Source organism: Pipistrellus kuhlii, unplaced genomic scaffold (genome assembly GCF_014108245.1).
Source record: "Pipistrellus kuhlii isolate mPipKuh1 unplaced genomic scaffold, mPipKuh1.p scaffold_m20_p_8, whole genome shotgun sequence".
Taxonomy (NCBI): Eukaryota; Metazoa; Chordata; class Mammalia; order Chiroptera; family Vespertilionidae; genus Pipistrellus; species Pipistrellus kuhlii.
This window is the reverse complement of record NW_023425584.1, coordinates 43,852,770-43,870,935: the sequence shown is the minus strand read 5'-3', so window position 1 is coordinate 43,870,935 and position 18,166 is coordinate 43,852,770. Positions and strand designations below refer to the sequence as shown.

The following is an 18,166-nucleotide window of genomic DNA, read 5'->3' as shown; positions in this document are numbered from 1 at the left end:
GGTTTCAGACGCCCATTAGGAGGAAAGGCTCCTGTTCAGATGATCCTTTTCTCCCAGGAGCATTACCGGGCGGAGATTTCTAACTGCTCTAGGCTGACAGACATCACCTCCAGTGACCCAGCATTGCCCACTGAGCAGGTGCGGAAAATCTATGTTCTGGGATGATCAAAATTAGAGGTTTTAAACTCTTGGTTCTCAGGGAACATGTGTGTGTGTGTGTGTATGTGTGTGTGTGTGTGTGTGTGTGTGTGTGTCCACATGAATTTCATTGTGTAGTACAGTTTCTTCCTCTCTGACATGATGTTAGCAGTGTATAAGGCTGATGAGAGAGACCTCAGGAGCTGATAGGTTCCTACATTCTTGTGTGTCTCTCTATCCTTCACATAGATCTCCTTAAGACAAACTTATTCAGCTTTCGTTGGTACTTGTCCGACACGGGTTCACTTTCTGGTGTGGTCTTTGTTCTTGGGAATGAGTCCACCCCTCACACAAGAACATGGCATACCCTGAGTTTGTTGCATGAAAATGAAGGCAAGTGTATAACGTGGAAAGGGAAAACGTCTAGCATATCCCATCCCCAGAGAAACCTAAAATATAAAAAATAAACAGTGTGATGAAAATGTTATAGAAATCCAGCAATCTTCTGCAGAATTCCAGGTCCTCTGGGGTTGGAAGCATCTCACCCTAAATGTTGTTCCCTAGTCCTGTCTATGAGCTGTCCCAGAATGTCACTGGTGAACCTTTTATATTGACATCAGGTTTGTGTGTGTACGTACGTGTGTGTGTTTTTTAATCAAACCAATAACTTCAGAATGTCATAACTTGAACAGAATTATCAATGTAGTTCAGTATTTCTAAAAATGGGATCCTGAACCAAATCTAGTGTCGTTAGATACCTGTGCATTTCACCTGTGTCCCAATCTGGGCCCCACCTTGGGCTCCTGAACCAGAAACTGTGGAAGTGAGACCAAGAAATCTGCATTTCTCACAGTATCCCAGGTCACTTAAAGTTGGATAATCAGTGGTCCAGAAAATTTGACCACTTAATAACCCTCAAAAAAATCATTTCTAAGGGCTCTGGAATCTAGGAGACAACTCTGAAAATGCTCTGCACACTATTCATATTCTACTAATTAAAATACCTAACACATGAGTATCCCAGGTCACTCATCAAATACCCTGACTAAGCAAGTTGAATTTGTCTGTGTTCCTGTGCTAGTTATCTGCTGGCAGAGTGAGGAGAGGAAAACCATATGAAAACCGATTCAATGAGTCATCTTCTGGTTTGACCAGAGCTGATCAAAATGACAAAAATGTTCTTTTGAGTCTCAAAATTAGCTATAGCATCTGCAAACTGCGAATCCAGTTCATCTTTAAATATTAGGAAATATCTGTGTCTCTAATAATTGGTAAAGGAAGTTCGCTCACATTTTTGCTTGGTGGTGGGTGCTTTGGTGGATGAAAACTTGAAGTCTTTCTATGGAAATTTACAATTCAGTTATGAAAATAGGCAGCATTTTGAGTTCACGTAAGTGTCAAAATGTGTGACATTAGCAATGTCAGTTCTCTGGGTTTCAGTCTCAGCTTCCCTCCCACGATTCTCTTCATATGCTCTCTGGTTGTTCTCATCATAGTTTCCCTGAATCCTTACCATCTCCAAAAATATTAAGGAGAGGACAGTCCACAAGCCTTTTCCAGCATAAATAAATGTTACGTTTATTCAGTTGCCACTAAAATACTATACAGGCCAACATTTTCAAGTGCCTGCTCTGAGGATCAATTACTTAAGCCCAGTGTGGTTACTTTAGAGATCTTTTTAGGGTTCATCCATTCCTATCATCCCATGAAGGAGAAGGAAAGCAGCTATAGGATATTGTGTATTAGGAAGACTTGGGAGCACATGGAGGGTTCCCAAGATTACTAGGAGTTGTGGGGAGGGACTATCACAAGAGACTACACTGAAGGTAATATCTAAGCTGACTCATGGAAGACAAAGGAGGTTAGTCAGATGAAGAAGTTGCATATGCAAAGGCTCAGAAAGAGAGAGAATAAAAACTGTATGCGCTGGGAGCTGCAGATAATTAAGTGTAATGAAACTTTAGAGTTGACTGGTGTTGGAGAGCCTGTTGGGGAAGAAGGTCAGAGGTGATCGCTTAGACAGGAAAGATAAGCGGGTCAAGTTGTGGAGGGCCTGAGCTGAAGACATTGGACAGCTCCAAAGACCTGCAGATGAGCAATGGGCTGGATCAGGTGCACATCTATTCAGAAAAGCATAGCCCTGATGTGAGAATGGGTTGGAGGGCAGGTGGGCCTGGCGCTGGGAGACTGCTCAGGAACTGCTGCAGAAATCAAGAGAGAAGTGGTGATCTGAACTAAAATAGTGCCATTGGAAGTGGAAGATGAGAATTTGAAATTTATTAATAATAAAAACAGACAGTTCTTGAGATTTAATTGAATGTGGGTGGTGGGGAGAGGGTGGAATCAAGGGTGGTTCCTAAAAACAGTCTGAGGGAGCATCAGACTGTTTGCATTGGAGTCAGTGCTGTAGAAGAAGGCAAGGCTGTGTTTCGTGGTCCTGGATGTGGGTATGGTGTGGGCTGTGGAATTAGACCAGGATTACAAGTTAACACCTGTTTTAGAATCATCAGGAGTAGAAGACAAGGAATCTGATGGTTTACCCCGATATCGTCCATCCTAAAGTAGTCATTAATAGTAGTATCACCTTTATTCCCAAGCTCCGTGATCATGCCCAATTTCATGCAAAATCAAGGACAAGGCAATAAGAGGTGGCGGCTTTAGGGAGGGAAGGAAATTATTGCTTTTGATTTTTGGTGTGTGTGTGTGTGTGTGTGTGTGTGTGTGTTTAACTTACTAGCACTGCTAAAAGTGTAAAGAAAGAAAGAATATCTTTTTTGTGGACATACTGACCCAGAATATCCTGAGAATCTCAGGGAACGGTGTCAGCTGGGGCTGTAATCTTAGCCCTGTTCCTCCTTGTTATGGGTGTCATCCACCCTCCTCATCCCACCTCCTCCAAAGCTCTGCCCCTTTCCATGCAGAGCCAGAAGGACCCACACATGATCAACCCCAAAGGCTTGCTATGAAAACTAAATATGGTCCTTTGTGATAGGGCGGTATAACCCCAAAGGACAGCTATTCATGTTATTACTGATCTGGGAATCATGTCACCCTCCCAAACCATTCTGACCCCCTCAACCTCTCAGTTTCTCTTCTCTCGCTCTCGCTCTCGATCTCGCTATCTCGCTATCTATCTATCTATCTATCTCTCTCATCTCCTACATACACACACCCCACAGTTTCACAGAAACACACACCATTGAGCTACATTGAGTAGACCAGAGACTGGTGCTGGAGCCAGTGTGAAGAAGGAGTTATTTCTTTCAGAGTCACTGATAGGTGATGTGGCCCATAGTGTCACTGGCACAGGTGAATAGTGTGTTTCAGCTCCTGGCACCATAGCATCCCTTAATGGGAGAAAGCGCTTATAATAATAGTAACACAGGAGCAAGGAAGCTGATGCTCAATAAAAAGTTCCTGTGGGTTTTTTGTTTTTTTTTCCACGGGGAGAGAGACAGAAACATCAGTGATGAGAGAGAACCATTGATCAGTTGCCTCCTGCATGCACCCTACTGGGGATCGAGCCCACACCCCAGGCACATGCCCTTGACCAGAATCAAACCCAGGACCCTTCGGTCCGCAGGCTGATGTTCTATCCACTGAGCCCAACCAGCTAGGGCTAGTCAGCCATTCTCATGCTCACTGAGCAAAGTGCTTGTGAATTAGTCAGCCTTCCCAAGCACACAGGTTTGATCCCTACCTACTCACTCTCCTTCTCCCTCCCTGGAGGCATGAGAAGAGAATCAGACTCTCAGACCACCATTTCATATAGCAGCGAATGCTGAGACAGTGGGGATGTTATTTGAGACACAACTAAACAAAATATAAAAACCATAACATAGCTTCAGTGTTTTCCATAGTGTCTTTTTTATATTCCTAAACCCTGACACATGAAATATATGTCAAGATTTGGGTTAAAGGGGCCAGCAGGAGAGAACTTGAGGCCCTCGAGGACAAAGAAATTCTTAGCATCCACTCAGGTCGAATGCTGGAAATCTATTTGATTTGAACCTCAACAACCTGGAGCTGTTTTACAATCTAGGACACGAATGCATTAGCACTTGGACTTGGGCTTGAATTGCAAATTTGATTTTTGTTCTTCACATTTTAAAAGGTTCACCAGATGCTTGGAAAACATTAGGGTTTTGCAGTCTAGCGAACAGAAATACTGTCATTCTACCTATCTGTGTCTTAGAGATCCGAAAAATAATCTCTCCCAGTTGTAGTTGTGGCTATTAATATCCCTGAATTTTAAAAATAATAATAGCTAAGGTTTAATGGGTGCTTACTGGATTCCACGCATGAAGCTAAGAGCTTTCCATGTTATTTCATTTAAGTTCAGCCTCGGGGTAACTGTTTAAGCTACATTTTACTCACCCATTTTGCAAATAAGGAAACCAAGGCTCAGGAGAGATTCCATGTTGTCCAGGATTCATTCATTCAACCTGTGTTTATCAAGTGTCTACTGTGAGCAGCTGGGAACTCAGTAGTGAACAAAACAGAGAAGTCCCTACCCTCATATATTAATAACTCAGTATCTAATAAGCTAACAGTTATTAAGTGTCAGGACACAGTTATATGTTTTATCTCTTAAGTGGAGGCCTTGGATTTGAACCCAAGCATTCTGACTCAGGCCCAGTGCTCCTGTGTCTATGTTACTGACCTCTATGGCCTCACCCAGGTAGACCTGCTCTGCTGGTGAGAGGTGAAACTTATGATTCCCAACCAAACCTGCCCTTATCCATGGTCTTGGCTGCCACTGTTCTACTGAGGAACAAGCAGAGTGTTTGTCTTTATTTTCTCCATCCTGCCCCGTCTACTTTGTGGCCCTATTGAATGGTGGGCCCAGACTTTCTAAAGTAAAGTCAGGTTCATCTTTAAGACAGAGCTTGTTTGTTTCGAGGCGAATATTGCTTCAGGAGGTGCCCAGGGCCCCGCCTTGTTTCCTTCGGGCCCTGAGGCTATGATATTTGAACTTGCCGTTCTGTGTTGAAGCTACATTTAAGTACCTGCCATACCTATGATCAGAACCACAGTCTCCTGGTTTGTTCAATAAAGCACAACGGTGTCTACCTAATATGAAGCATTGAACCAGTATCTTCTTTGAAGTTAAATTCCAGTACATCCCCATTTGGGCTTTGTTTTTAGCAATTCAGGGGTTTTTACTAAGTGAGCGCAGACAGTGTTTGGTGTTGTGACTAAAAATATAAGATTTAGGAACAAGGGCTAGACTGGATTTTCACCCAGTGACCTTTTCTGTTTACGTTTAACATGGATTTCTCTACTTAAGAGAGAATTGCAATAAAGTGGCACTATTTACAATCCCTACATCATCTCCGGATGGGTTTTATTTTACATGGGGCTCCTCTAGAGCCTGATCAGTTTCACCTGTGAGTGCCTAGTTCAGGGTCCAAGGGGATCCTGCTCCTCTCTTCCGTGGAGGACTGCTTGTCCTGCCTTCCCCATGCATTCTGCCTTCTACCCTCAGCTTTGTGAAGTTACGAAAACCCCGGCTAATCTCATCTAGTCTTCCTTTTGTCACCCACTGAGCATTTCTCCAGTACTTACTTTCTGCCAAATGCTTTTACCAGAAGTCCCACACACTTACCTTTTCTGGCAAAAAGGAAAGGGGCAGACAGATGAATTAGGTTCATGGCCTATACATTCATAGAGTTAGCAAGACTTTTCTTAACTTGACTAAAATGAGTCCAGTTAAGTAGACACAACACACTCCAAAGTATGAGATCCCATTCTTGGGGATGCAGAATCTCAATGTCAGGCATTCCGTATGGTCAATGGAACAACCTTCCTGCTCTGATTTAAGTTCACCTCTTTTAGCCTCTATGAATTACACAACAGAATCAGTCACTCAATTTGCCATTATTTATTAATCACTGCACTGAACTTGAGCACAAGGTGCAGCCCCACCAGACACAGTGATCCAGTCAGCTGCCGTCCCTCCTTCCTGGAGCTCACTAAACAGACACTTACACAGTTGCCCCAAAATATGGTAGGAACTATGATGAGGAAGTAGAGATAGCTTAGAAAGACTTACCTCCAGCATATCCAACCTAGTATAGGTGAGTCAAAGAACACCCTGGGGAATGGATATAAGAGAAGATTTCTTAGAGTAAGTGAAGTCTAAAAAAAAAACAGAAAGATGAGCGGCTGTTAACCTGGGAAAAAGGTGATGAAGGAGAAGCAGTATATTCTAAGAAAAGAAAACAAAATGTCCAAAGTTCTGGAAGCAGAACAAAGCTTGGCACACTTAAGAAACTGAAGTGTCAGGAGAATTTATAGAAAAAGTCCAGCAGGGGATGGAGAGGTGATGCTAAGCTGAGAAGGAAGAAAATTAGCCTGAAATTATGACCAAAAGAGCCAGGTGAAGTAGGTTCCTTTGGGTTTTAATCTAAAGGCATGGGAAATCACTACAGGTTTATAAGCAGGAAGGGTGATATGTTTTGTCTGTCTGTTTGTTTGTGTTGAAGATGTGGCAGTGCAGTGAATAAATTGATAGAAAGCAAAGCAATGCATCAAAGAATAGATGAAAGAGTAAATGGATGGGTGAACGAAACCAAGACACACAGATCAATTAGGAGACAGTTGCAATAGTCTAACAAGAGATAATGATATCCTGGCCAAGGATAGTAGCAGTGAGGTTGGAGGTGAGTCGGTATATTAGAGTGATAGTTTGGAGCAGAATCCATAGGACTTGGTGATTAGTGATGTGAGGTGTTTCAAGAAGAATGCTCAAGTTTCTGATTTGGTAACTGGGTAGTACTGAGATAGGAACATGGGTGAGGACCAGGTTTGAGTAGTCAAAGATAATCAGCTCAGTGTTAAGTTTTAGATGACCAAGAAACATCTGGTAAGAAAGCATTGGAGTTAGTGGAGCTCAGCAGATAAGGGAGGGCTGAATATGTTGTTACTAGAGGCGGGTTGGCCCTCAGCCCAGACTGTGCCCTCTCCAATCTTGGATCCCTCATTGGGTCTAAACGGGCAGTCGGACATCCCTCTCACAATCCAGGACTGCTGGCTCCCAACTGCTCCCCTGCCTGCCTTCCTGATTGTCCCTAACCGCTTCTGCCTGCCAGCCTGATCACCCCCTAACCACTCCTATGCCAGCCTGATTGGTGTCTAACTGCTCCCCTGCCAGCCTGTTTGCCCCCAACTTCCCTCCTCTGCTGGCCTGGTCACCCCTAACTGCCTTCCCCTGCAAGCTTGATTGCCCCCAACTGCCCTCCCTGGCAGGCCTGGTCCCTCCCAACTGCCCTCCCCTGCTGGCCATCTTGTGGTGGTCATCTTTGACCACATGTCCTGAGAGATAGCACCTAAGCCCACAAGCCAAGTCTTTATTGTGTAGCAGATGCCACGAGGCAAAGGACTTGGTCAAGATGTTGCAGTGTTTCCCAAACTTCTCTCATGATGAGAATCACCTAGTGGAGTTGTTAAAATACAGATTCCTGAATCCCAACTAAGAAGTGCTAAACTAGAATTTCTGGGAACTTATAGGTAAAATTGTATACTTAACAGAGCACTAGGTTAAATATACAATTTTACCTATAAGTTCCCAGAAATTCTATGTAGAATTTCCCAGAAATTCTAGTCTTAGAGCACTAGTTAAGTATACAATTTTACCTATATATAAAATTTAGCACTTCTTAGTTGGAATTCAGGAATCTGTATTTTAACAACTCCACCAGGTGATTCTCATATGAGAGAAGTTTGGGAAACACTGGTTTACAGCATCCTACTCCATTACATGTACCTGATCAAACCTGGTTTACTTGCAGCCTATATCACTCAGGCAAGTGGGGCCACGTGTTCAGACCACAGGTTCAAACTTACAACTCTAGCTGTTGGAAAAATTGTGCCATATTGTGTGTTGGAGTAATGGTCAATCTGCATATACTCTTTTATTAGATCGGATGAGGTTACCAGCCAAGAGAAGTTAGTGGACACTGTTGTGATGTGTGAAATCATCTAGGCTAGGATGTAGAATGGGTAGGGGGAAAAGCTTAAGATGGAACAATAAAGAATTCCATAATTTAAGGGAAAGAAAGAAGAATACATAGGAAGCTAAAGAGGAGCCAGGTGGTGAGACAGGAAGAAATCCAAGAAAGTGTGAGAGCTTGGAAACTAACAGAGACATGCCCTTAGACAGAGTGGGCTAATGTATCACAAGGGGCTGGGAAGTCTTGTAAAGTAAGAATTCAAAGGAAGTTTGGGGTTAAGTTCATCGTCATTTCTACACTATTATATTACAATATTAGTAAATGTGTTAAATTTTCTATTCTTAGAGGATTTTTATTGTTCTTTAAAAATATTGTTGATTTAATTCCTTAATGTTCTCAATGGAGAGGTGACACAAATTTAAGTAAGTGCTAACATCTTTCTCAAGTATAGTACATTTTGGTCCAAGTCTCATGTTTAGCATTCAGTTGAAAATAGTAATAGATGATTCTCACTCTCCAATCTTTAGTTTTTTTTCTGACTCTCTAGCTTTGTGGGCTCTGCTTGTTAGAAGTTAAGAGGACAGCAATACCTTTCACCGTGCTGAAAGAGCTAGAAATTTAGTCATTCTCTTCCCTATTTCTTTTCCAGCTCCAAGAGACTGTGAAAAGGAAGTTGGAAGGAGCCCGATCACCACTTAATGGAGACCAGCAGAATGGTGCTTGCGATGGGAGTTTTTCTCCAACCAGCAAGAGAATACGAAAGGATATTCCCACAGGGATGGAAGCCATCAACAGTTTGCCCAACAACATGCCACTGCCTTCAGCTTCTCCTCTGCACCAACTTGACCTGAAGCCTTCTTTGCCCTTGCAAAATAGCGGGACTCACACTCCTGGACTCCTAGAAGACCTAAGTAAGAATGGTAGACTCCCAGAGATTAAACTTCAGCCTGTGAATGGTTGTAGTGACCTGGAAGATAGCTTCACCATCTTGCAGAACAAGGACCTCAAACAAGAACCTCTAGACGACCCTACTTGCATAGACACATCAGAAACATCTCTTTCAAATCAGAACAAGCTGTTCTCAGATATTAACCTGAATGACCAGGAGTGGCAAGAATTAATCGATGAGCTGGCTAACACGGTTCCTGAAGATGACATACAGGACCTGTTCAATGAAGACTTTGAAGAGAAGAAGGAGCCAGAATTCTCGCAGCCAGCGACGGAGACCCCTCTCTCCCAGGAAAGCGTGAGCGTGAAGAGCGACCCCTCTCACTCTCCTTTTACACATATCTCCATGGGATCTCCCCAGACAAGGCCTTCTTCTTCTGGTCCTCCCTTTTCCAACGTCTCCACAGCCACCAGTTTACCTTCTGTTGCCAACACTCCTGCGGCTCCGAACCCCGCCGGCTCTCCAGCAAACTGTGCGGTCCAGTCCCCGCCAACTCCAAACCCGGCCCACACCCCGGGCCAAGCTCCACCTCGGCCTGGCAATGGTTATCTCCTCAATCCAGCAGCAGTGTCAGTCACTGGCGCGGGGTCCGGGCCAGGGGCTGTGCCCAGCTCCGACATGTCTCCAGCGGAGCAGCTCAAACAGATGGCGGCACAGCAACAGCAGAGGGCCAAGCTCATGCAGCAGCAGCAGCAGCAGCAGCAGCACCATCCAAACCAGACTTCCAGCTGGTCCCCGCTAGGGCCTCCATCCAGTCCATACGGCGCCGCTTTCACCGCAGAAAAACCAAATAGCCCCATGATGTACCCCCAAGCCTTTAACAACCAAAACCCCATAGTGCCTCCGATGGCAAACAACCTGCAGAAGACGACAATGAATAACTACCTCCCGCAGAATCACATGAACATGATCAATCAGCAGCCAAATAACTTGGGTACAAACTCCTTAAACAAACAGCACAGCATTCTCTCTTATGGCAACACTAAGCCTCTGACCCACTTCAATGCGGACTTGAGTCAGAGAATGACGCCGCCCATGGCCAATCCCAACAAAAGCCCCCTGATGCCCTACATCCAGCAGCAGCCGCAGCCGCAGCCGCAGCAGCAGTCGCAGCCGCAGCTCCAGGCTCCGCGGGCGCACCTGAGTGAGGACCAGAAGCGCATGCTTCTCATGAAGCAGAAAGGAGTGATGAACCAGCCGCTGGCGTACGCCGCACTGCCATCCCACGGTCAGGTAGGTGTGAGAGCGATGCCCACCTTGCGCCCTACCGCTGGTGTGGTTCAGACTGTCTGCGTGTGATGGTTTGGCACCAGCGGGGTTTTAATTTCTCGCAGAAATGCTTCCTACAGGTCCTCGTAGGGTTGCCAGATTTGGGTTTGGGGGTTTTTCCCTTCCTTTTCTCTAAGAGATGGAAAAGGTTAGCCCAATTAACTTGCCTGTATTTGAATGCCTGGGAATCAAATGTCTTAGATTCCCAGCAGCAGATAAGAAATGAAAAATTACATAAGGTCCTCACTCTGAGGGAGGCAGTACTGTCACGGTCCCAGGGCCAGAGCCGGTCTCCTTACCTCCTGGTCGTTCAGTCCTACCCGCAGCCAGGTGAGGAGGCCAGAGCCTTTGGGGATCGCTACCACAGTTTGATGAAGCCCTCAACAGCCTTTGCCTAGTTATGAATCCTGGACATTTGGATTCTTGATGTTCAAATCTGGGAGAGTTTTCTGTATTTTCAGAGTGAACTGCAGGGTAGATTTTTGTAGGATTTGGCGCTGAACTAAGGCAATTAGAAGCTGCTTCAAGCTCGTGGCATGGGAGTGCAGTCAAACCTCTCCAGTGTATTCAGCTCTAATTCGGGGAAATTTGATGGTAACTGTACCTTAGTATCCAAATAAAGTCTCCTCTCTCTCACTTCCTGGCTTCCTGGTTTGGGCAGCAGGGAATAGATCCTTGGAAAAAAATGAGTGTCAGCCAATGGGGAGTGAATACTCATTGATAAACATTCACCTCCTCATCCTGACCACTGTGGCAACAGGCCAAGCTCCTTCAATGTATCACTTCCTCTGCCTAGCAGGAGAGGAGAGAGGGGAAGTGCATTGTTCTACTGTGCTACTCCATACACGGGTGAATTTATCAGCCGCCACTGTCCTGCCTACCGCTGTTCTGTGCCCTCCTCCTCGCAGGATGCCTACATTTGCATTGCAGTTGGAGGCTTTAAGGAAAGGTCTTTGCTGAAAGGGCCCTCGTGTTCATACAAGTTCTATTATAACTAGTGCTTGGATGTGTGTCCACAGCTGGACGCATCAGAAGTAATGCAGGCAGGTCTTGTATCACTAGGCAACTGCTTGCATCTTCTGTCTCCTGGTGTGACCACCCCCTCCCGCCTCATATCCACCCAACCGCCCTGAGCTTGTCAGTGGCCGCATAGCTGGCAGTGGTGCTGGCCTGCAGAGACAGGCCTGAGATGTGTGGCTTGGTTCCTGTCCTTCACAGCCTTCCAATCCCAAAACCTCACAGTGGTTTCTTGTCGGCACATGCCAGCCGGCTCTAAAGAAATTTGGTCTGGAGAAATAAAAATGTAGCTTGGTTTACGTCAACTGCAGTCAGTCGCAGGTAGGAAAACATCATTGATATGTGGATTTTTATGTATTATTTTGGTTTTATTAATACACACACACACACACACACCATTGGAAAGGTGTAACATCTTATACACTTCAGTATTAAGTTCTGAAGCAGGCAAAAATATAGGCAGTGCACAAGGTTGTTTGTTGAAGCCCGGGCACATCCGAGGTTTATGAGATCGCAAGCTGTCAGAATGGTCTCGTCTTCATCTTAATGCAAATTGTGCTTCTACATCTGCCAGCTACAGTAACATATCTCCTCCGAGCCAGATCAAAGATGATTAGTTCTAATTCTCAGGCTCTGCAGACATGTAGGTGCAGTATGAACCCATCCTCAACCCCCCACCCCCCACCCCCGACTGAATGTCTTTTGAAATTTGCTAACTTGGGATGAAGTTCTTTTCTTTGCTGGGACATGAATTTTAAAGGTACTTATTTCCGGCCCTTACGCTTGCCTCACTATGAGTAACTGAGGCCTTCAGCCATAGAGCTCATGTTTGGAAAGGGCTCAGTCAGGTGAAGAGATGAAGGTGATGGTTTCCTGGACTAAATCTATGGGCTTGTCCTCTGGTCCTTCCATCTCACGAGGTATTTTCAGGGTGGACAGAATCTGTGTTCTCGAGGCCTTGTTAGAATAATCACTTCTTAACCTCATACAGAGCCATCAAGCAAAAGCATGCTTTTTAATGAAATATTAACTCACCACTGTTTGAAACAAGCCTCAAAATACACATATAAACATGTGAATATCCTTCTGCAAACATACCAGTTATTTCATGCTTTTATCTGATTGTGGAGCAGTATTTACATAGCTCTCAGAATCATTCATTTGCACTCTGTGCGAGTACATGGCACAAAGACATGCACGAATTACAAGCGAGACATAAAATGTAATTATACGTAGGTGTAGTTCAAATTTGTTTTCTGATGTTGCTAGTGAAAATTCGCTTGATTCTTTGTTGGCCACAAGGACCATGAGCAACACTTAGATTTAATGATTGACTTGAGCACCAAAGCCAGTAATACTAGAACACTGATTTCAACATAATTATCTTCTATAGATGTTTACTTATTTGGGACAATTGCAGAAAATGCAGTTCCTCTCAGAAATGAATAGAAATTCACACAGTTTCTAGATATTTCAAAAAAGAGGGGACCAAACCTAGAAAGCATCCAAGAAGAACTTTTTTTCAAAATTTTGAATATGTTTTATCAAGAAATTTCACTTCTCAGAATTCATCTCATATTCCTTATAATTAGAGAATTGAGCAAAGATTTATGTACAAAGATTATGTGCAGGGTGTTCATTACAAAAGTGGAAAATTGCGACCAAAATAAGAATTTTGGAAAAATAATGGACATGAAAACCATGTTATTGAGTGATTATCATGTGGAAATGCTCATAGGAAGAGTGAAGTAAGCAGATTGATAGTACAACAGCTTATATATTATAATCCAGATTGTGTTTTTAATACATACAGAAAAATACCAAATAACTAATATATTAAGAATGCTATATTTGGTTGAAAAAATTATGAGTGATTACTGGTTTCCCTCCATAATTTACCAAGTTTTCTGTCATACCTGTATGTTAATTCTACCATCAAGAAAATAGTTTTTAAGGAAGGGAAATCCCCTATTTTAAAAAAGTTTATGCTAATTATTTTTTTTTTTTTTAATTCTTATTTTTTCAATTTGCCAGTTGGAATGAGTTGGGGCCATTATTTTTTACTCATTTACATACAGTATTAGTTATAGACCCCTGCTTTAGCAGATAGGTAGTTCCAAACCCTTCTCCTCACATTCTCCTCTTCTCTCTCCACCTTCTCTTCTCACTCCTGTCATCTGCTCTGAATTCTTATAAAATCTCAGCTAAGATAGCGACAAGGAAAGTATCAGTGAACTGCCACCATTATGAACTTTCAAGTCTTCTCTGGATTATGTTCTCGTATTAATTCTTTGATCATTTCTCTTTTCACTTTTTCTCATATTGTACTTTCTGGGCTACTCTCTAGTTTTTTAAATATGTGATTCTGTGATGAAATAACCAGAACTTACTTTGACCAAGTCTATCTGTTATTTTTTTTCCCTAATATTTTTGTTTCTTGAGAACAGCCTCTCTCTCTCTCTCTCTCTCTCTCTCTCTCTCTCTCTCTCTCTCTCTCTCTCTCTTTCTCCCCCCCCCTTTCTCTCTCTCTCTCATAGTACCTTACACTGCATCTTAAACATTAGGATGTTTAATAAATCATTAAACATGGTCATTATCAGTGTTCAGAACAAAAGTATGTTTGCAGTGGAGTCTCAGCTCCAGTGGAGAGAGCATTAGCACAAACAACACAGAGCTGCTTTTGAGATCAAACAGAAGAACTGGAAAGGCCAGTCTGAAAGGGATCCTTTGATAGCAGGTGGTTATCTTGAACCAGTGGAACAACAGTGAGATTGCGGGAAAGGCAAGCTCAGTCTCTGTGTCTGACAAACAGAAACAGTGGAGCAGCTCTGAAAGGAGGGGGTCAAGCAAGTTACAAGCACCCTGGCCCAGGGATACCTTTTACCCGGAGCAGTGGAAAGGGAATCATTTCCAAGGTGTGATGTTCATTTGTAGTAGTTGCAATCATAGGGCTAGAGAATAGGATGACTACGCTATTTTATTAATACTTTGCATGCTGTTTGCGGTATATGGCTGAGTGTATCAGAATGAGTACATGTGTTTTCATGTTTTATAAAATGTTTTTACTTTTCCGTTTAATTTTACCAAAATTTGTTGGGTAACATGTGAGGTGTCTCATTGTAAAATTTTTAACCATGAAATCTCTAAAAAAAAAAAAAAAAGAATAGAGCTCCAATTTTAATAGCCATCATAGGAATCCCTTTGAAGATATATTTTCCTTAACTTTAACATCTTGGAGTCCTTTTTTCTTTTTCTTTTTTTATTGATTTTTTTTACAGAGAGGAAGGGAGAGAGATAGAGAGCTAGAAACGTCGAGGAGAGAGAAATAGCCCAGCTGCCTCTTGCACACCCCTGACTGGGGATGTGCCCGCAACCAAGGTACATGCCCTTGACCAGAATCGAACCCAGGTCTTTTCAGTCCGCAGACCGACGCTCTACCGCTGAGCCAAACAGGTTTCGTCAAGGAGTCCTTTTTTTTCGTTTAGCGATCGCGCATGTGTGTGTGGGGGTGTGTTTACTATTTTATCCAAATAATATATGACATAGCTCAGAAAGTCAAACAGGGCCAGAAGGCTTATAATGAGGAGGAGGAACTTCATCCTCTTCATTCTTTATTTCTGCTTCCCAAGGTGACCACTTCAGTTCATTAAGTCATTTTCTCTCATTTATTCCATAAACTGCTGTTTCTCAATATGTCAGTTATTTGATTCTTTAAGAGATGAAGCTTCTTCAGCTCACTTACACTACCTCCTCACAAACACAACCCCCTCTACAAACCAAATCTCTTTTTTTCTTTGCCCCATACTCTCAGTATAGCTAGATATATTACAAATTATGATTTTTAAAGTATTCCATATCTACATGACTGATTTTTGCATAGTGCCTCACAGTTTAGCTGTGTTATGTTATTATTGAATTTGCTTTCTTGTAAGACTTTTTGTTATTCCTGGAATTAATAACTGACTCTTTTTTAAAAAATTCATGTTGTTTCTGCGCTTATCCTCAAATTTTTCTAACTCTGTAAAACTTTCAGTGGGATTAAACACATCAGATCATCTATTTTTCTTGCATTTTCTTTTCTTTTTTTCTTTCTCTCCTTCCCTCTCCCCCGCCACTTTTCTCTCTCTTTCTTTCTCAATCTCTCACCCTTCTCTTTCTCTTCCCCACCTCAATCTCTTTCTCCCTCCCTCTCCCTTTTTCCTCCCTCAATCTCTTTCTCTCTCTTTCCCTCCCCCTCTCCTTCAGTGCCTGTCCTGAAGGCTCACACCCTCTTGCTCCACTCTTCTCTCCTGTAGTTCTCTTGCTCTGCTTCTTAGATTCCTTTCTTCATGGTCCTGTGGCTTTCATAATACCCAGTGACATTCGGATTCCTCCACTCTGTGGGTGTGACACTCTGGGAGCTTTTTAGATCTTCTCTCTATCCCTGAAATTCATGATGATCTGTTTCTTCACTCACTCTGTCTGGTTCTATGAATTTTTACCCAAAATCTTGGAAATGTGTATCCTTAAGATTTGGAATATGTTCTCTTATTTATTTTAATAATTTCTTCTTTTTCCTTTCTCTGTATTAACTTTCTGGAACTTTTATTTATCATGTATTGGACCTCCCGATTATTCTCTAATTTTCATATATTTTCAACTTTCTATATTTTTATCCTTTCTTTCTCCATCTCTAAAACTAAACATTTTATTTCATTTTATTTATCACACTTAAAATTTCCATAGCCTCTTTCTTGTTCTCTGATGCAGCCCTTTTGATCTAAGGATAGTAATTATCATTTTTAGATTAAGTTTTCTTATATCTCCCCCTCCCCCCCATTACCTGTTACTCCCAAGCACCTTTTTCATATGCTCATTTTATTTTTTCTTTCATGTTGGAAACTTTTCTCAAATGTCTGTTTATTTTATTTTTAAACTTGTTTTTATTGATTTTTAGAGGGGGGGAGGGGAGAAGGAGAAACAGATAGAAACATAGATGAGAGAGAAACATCGATCAGCTGCCTCCTACACTCCCCCCTACAAGGGATCAAGCCCGTATCCCAGGCATGTGCTGTGACTTGGAGTCTAACCAGTGAACTATTGGTGCATGGATTGTTGCTCAACCACAGAGCCATACCAGCTGGGCTGTTTTGTTTATTTTAAGAGGGAGGCAAAATAAAGCTAAGTAGTTGCTCTCTGTCCTTCCACAAGGCTTGTCAACTGTTGGCTTTACTCAAGGGGGTTTGGGCTAGAACCCAGCCATCTCACTGGGTCACTGTCAATAGACTTTTTCTCAAAAAAAAACAAACAGGAAAGACTCCGTCCATCTCCTTACTGAGAGATATAAACCTGCAGGCTGGCTTTCTGGAGCTTAGCAGAGGAATGGAGTTAGTAGGTGATGGTGTTAGTGAAGGATGTCTCACCAAATAAAGGCAATGTAGACTTTTCCTTAATCTCCCTGTGTTTGCATGGCTCCTTGCCCACCTCAGCTAGGGCTGGGATGTAGGATTCCAGAGCTTTGTGGCTTAGTCTCTCCAGAGAGTCATACATCTTCCTTCTTCCAGCCTGGGAGGAAGTGTGGTCCACCTCTTATTTAAGAGGACTTTAGCCAGCCCTCCTTTAGTGTGTGGCCCACCCCCACCTGGCCTCCGGAGGTGCTTCTGGGTCCTGAGATGTTGAGCATTCTTCAGCTGGAGCCATCTTGCTTTATTCGGGGCTTCCCCTATTACAGGATCAGATTCAGCCTCCAATCATTTGCCACTCAGCCACCTGATTTTCATCTTCCAAAATTTGGTTGACATCCCTATTTCTATCTTCCATCCTCTTTGTTCTTGAATATTTGTATTGTTTTTATTCCTTTAGTGTCGTTGTATTGCAAAAAGCTAAGGTAAAGTGGGTGTTCAATCCACTAGAGGCTCCTTTGGTGACTTTCAGCATCTATCTGAATATCAAATATTATCCAATAATGAAATTTATGTTTTACAATAAATTTCACACTATTGCTTCTAACCTGTTGGCCTGTGTTAGAGCTGGCTTTATAAAACTTAAAGTGCTGTCTTAACATAAAATTTACATGTGCCAAACACGTGCTCTAAACGATAGCAGTGTCAACATGATCAGCATGCGGTGTCAGAATAAGGTCTTGTAGTTATAACCACGGAGTAGTTTTTAGAATCTTGAAAATATTGACTTACTTCAAGGACTATAAAAACAATTTAGGTTCCCTGACCCTGACTAAGCCAATAGTATCTGGCAACTCAGATGCAAAGTAAAATATTGACAGAACACTCATCGCAGCCTGAACCCAGGGCCACCCAGCTGAGGGGAGGGCAGTGGGCAGAACCGCTACAAAAGTGCAGATAACAAGTGAAATGTTCTATTGGTCAGTATAACGGTCATTTCCACACACACCCTGGTCAAAATCCTATCAGAGTCATAGAATTATGAGGCTAAGTGTAAACAGCGAAAAAGGAAATGTTCTGGGAAAGGAATTCATTTTATAACAGCATTGGGGAAGAAAGAGGTTTTAATTAGCCCCCTATGAGAATACTCTTTAAAGGTTTTGTGCACCAAGAGAGAGCTTACAACCCATCAAACAGTGTTTCTGAAACTTGTGGGCCTAGGAATCACCTGGGGAAATTGTTTAAGATGCAGGTAATCAGATTCTACTGCCAAAGGTTCAGAATCAGCAAGCCTGGAGCGGGGCCTGGGAATATGCATTTTAACAAGCAGTTCACCACCACTGTAACTGACATTTTAATTAAAGCAGCCTGTATTTATTTCAATACTCAATATTTACAGCTGCTTAAATGTGGCAGTTATTGTGTGTGGAACTATAAATTCTTTGAGGCCTAAGACT

The 18,166-nt window shown here is 42.8% G+C and overlaps 1 protein-coding gene across 2 annotated transcripts in view; it reads left to right on the top strand.

The window, feature by feature from the left end:
* Positions 1 to 18,166, top strand: part of MAML3 (mastermind like transcriptional coactivator 3) — a 378,467-nt gene that overhangs the window by 214,501 nt on the left and 145,800 nt on the right. For both annotated transcript variants that reach the window (XM_036424810.2, XM_036424809.2), the window contains exon 2: positions 8,743 to 10,275. In XM_036424810.2, coding sequence (XP_036280703.1) covers positions 8,743 to 10,275 — 1,533 coding nt within the window. The remainder of the gene's footprint in view (positions 1 to 8,742; positions 10,276 to 18,166) is intronic.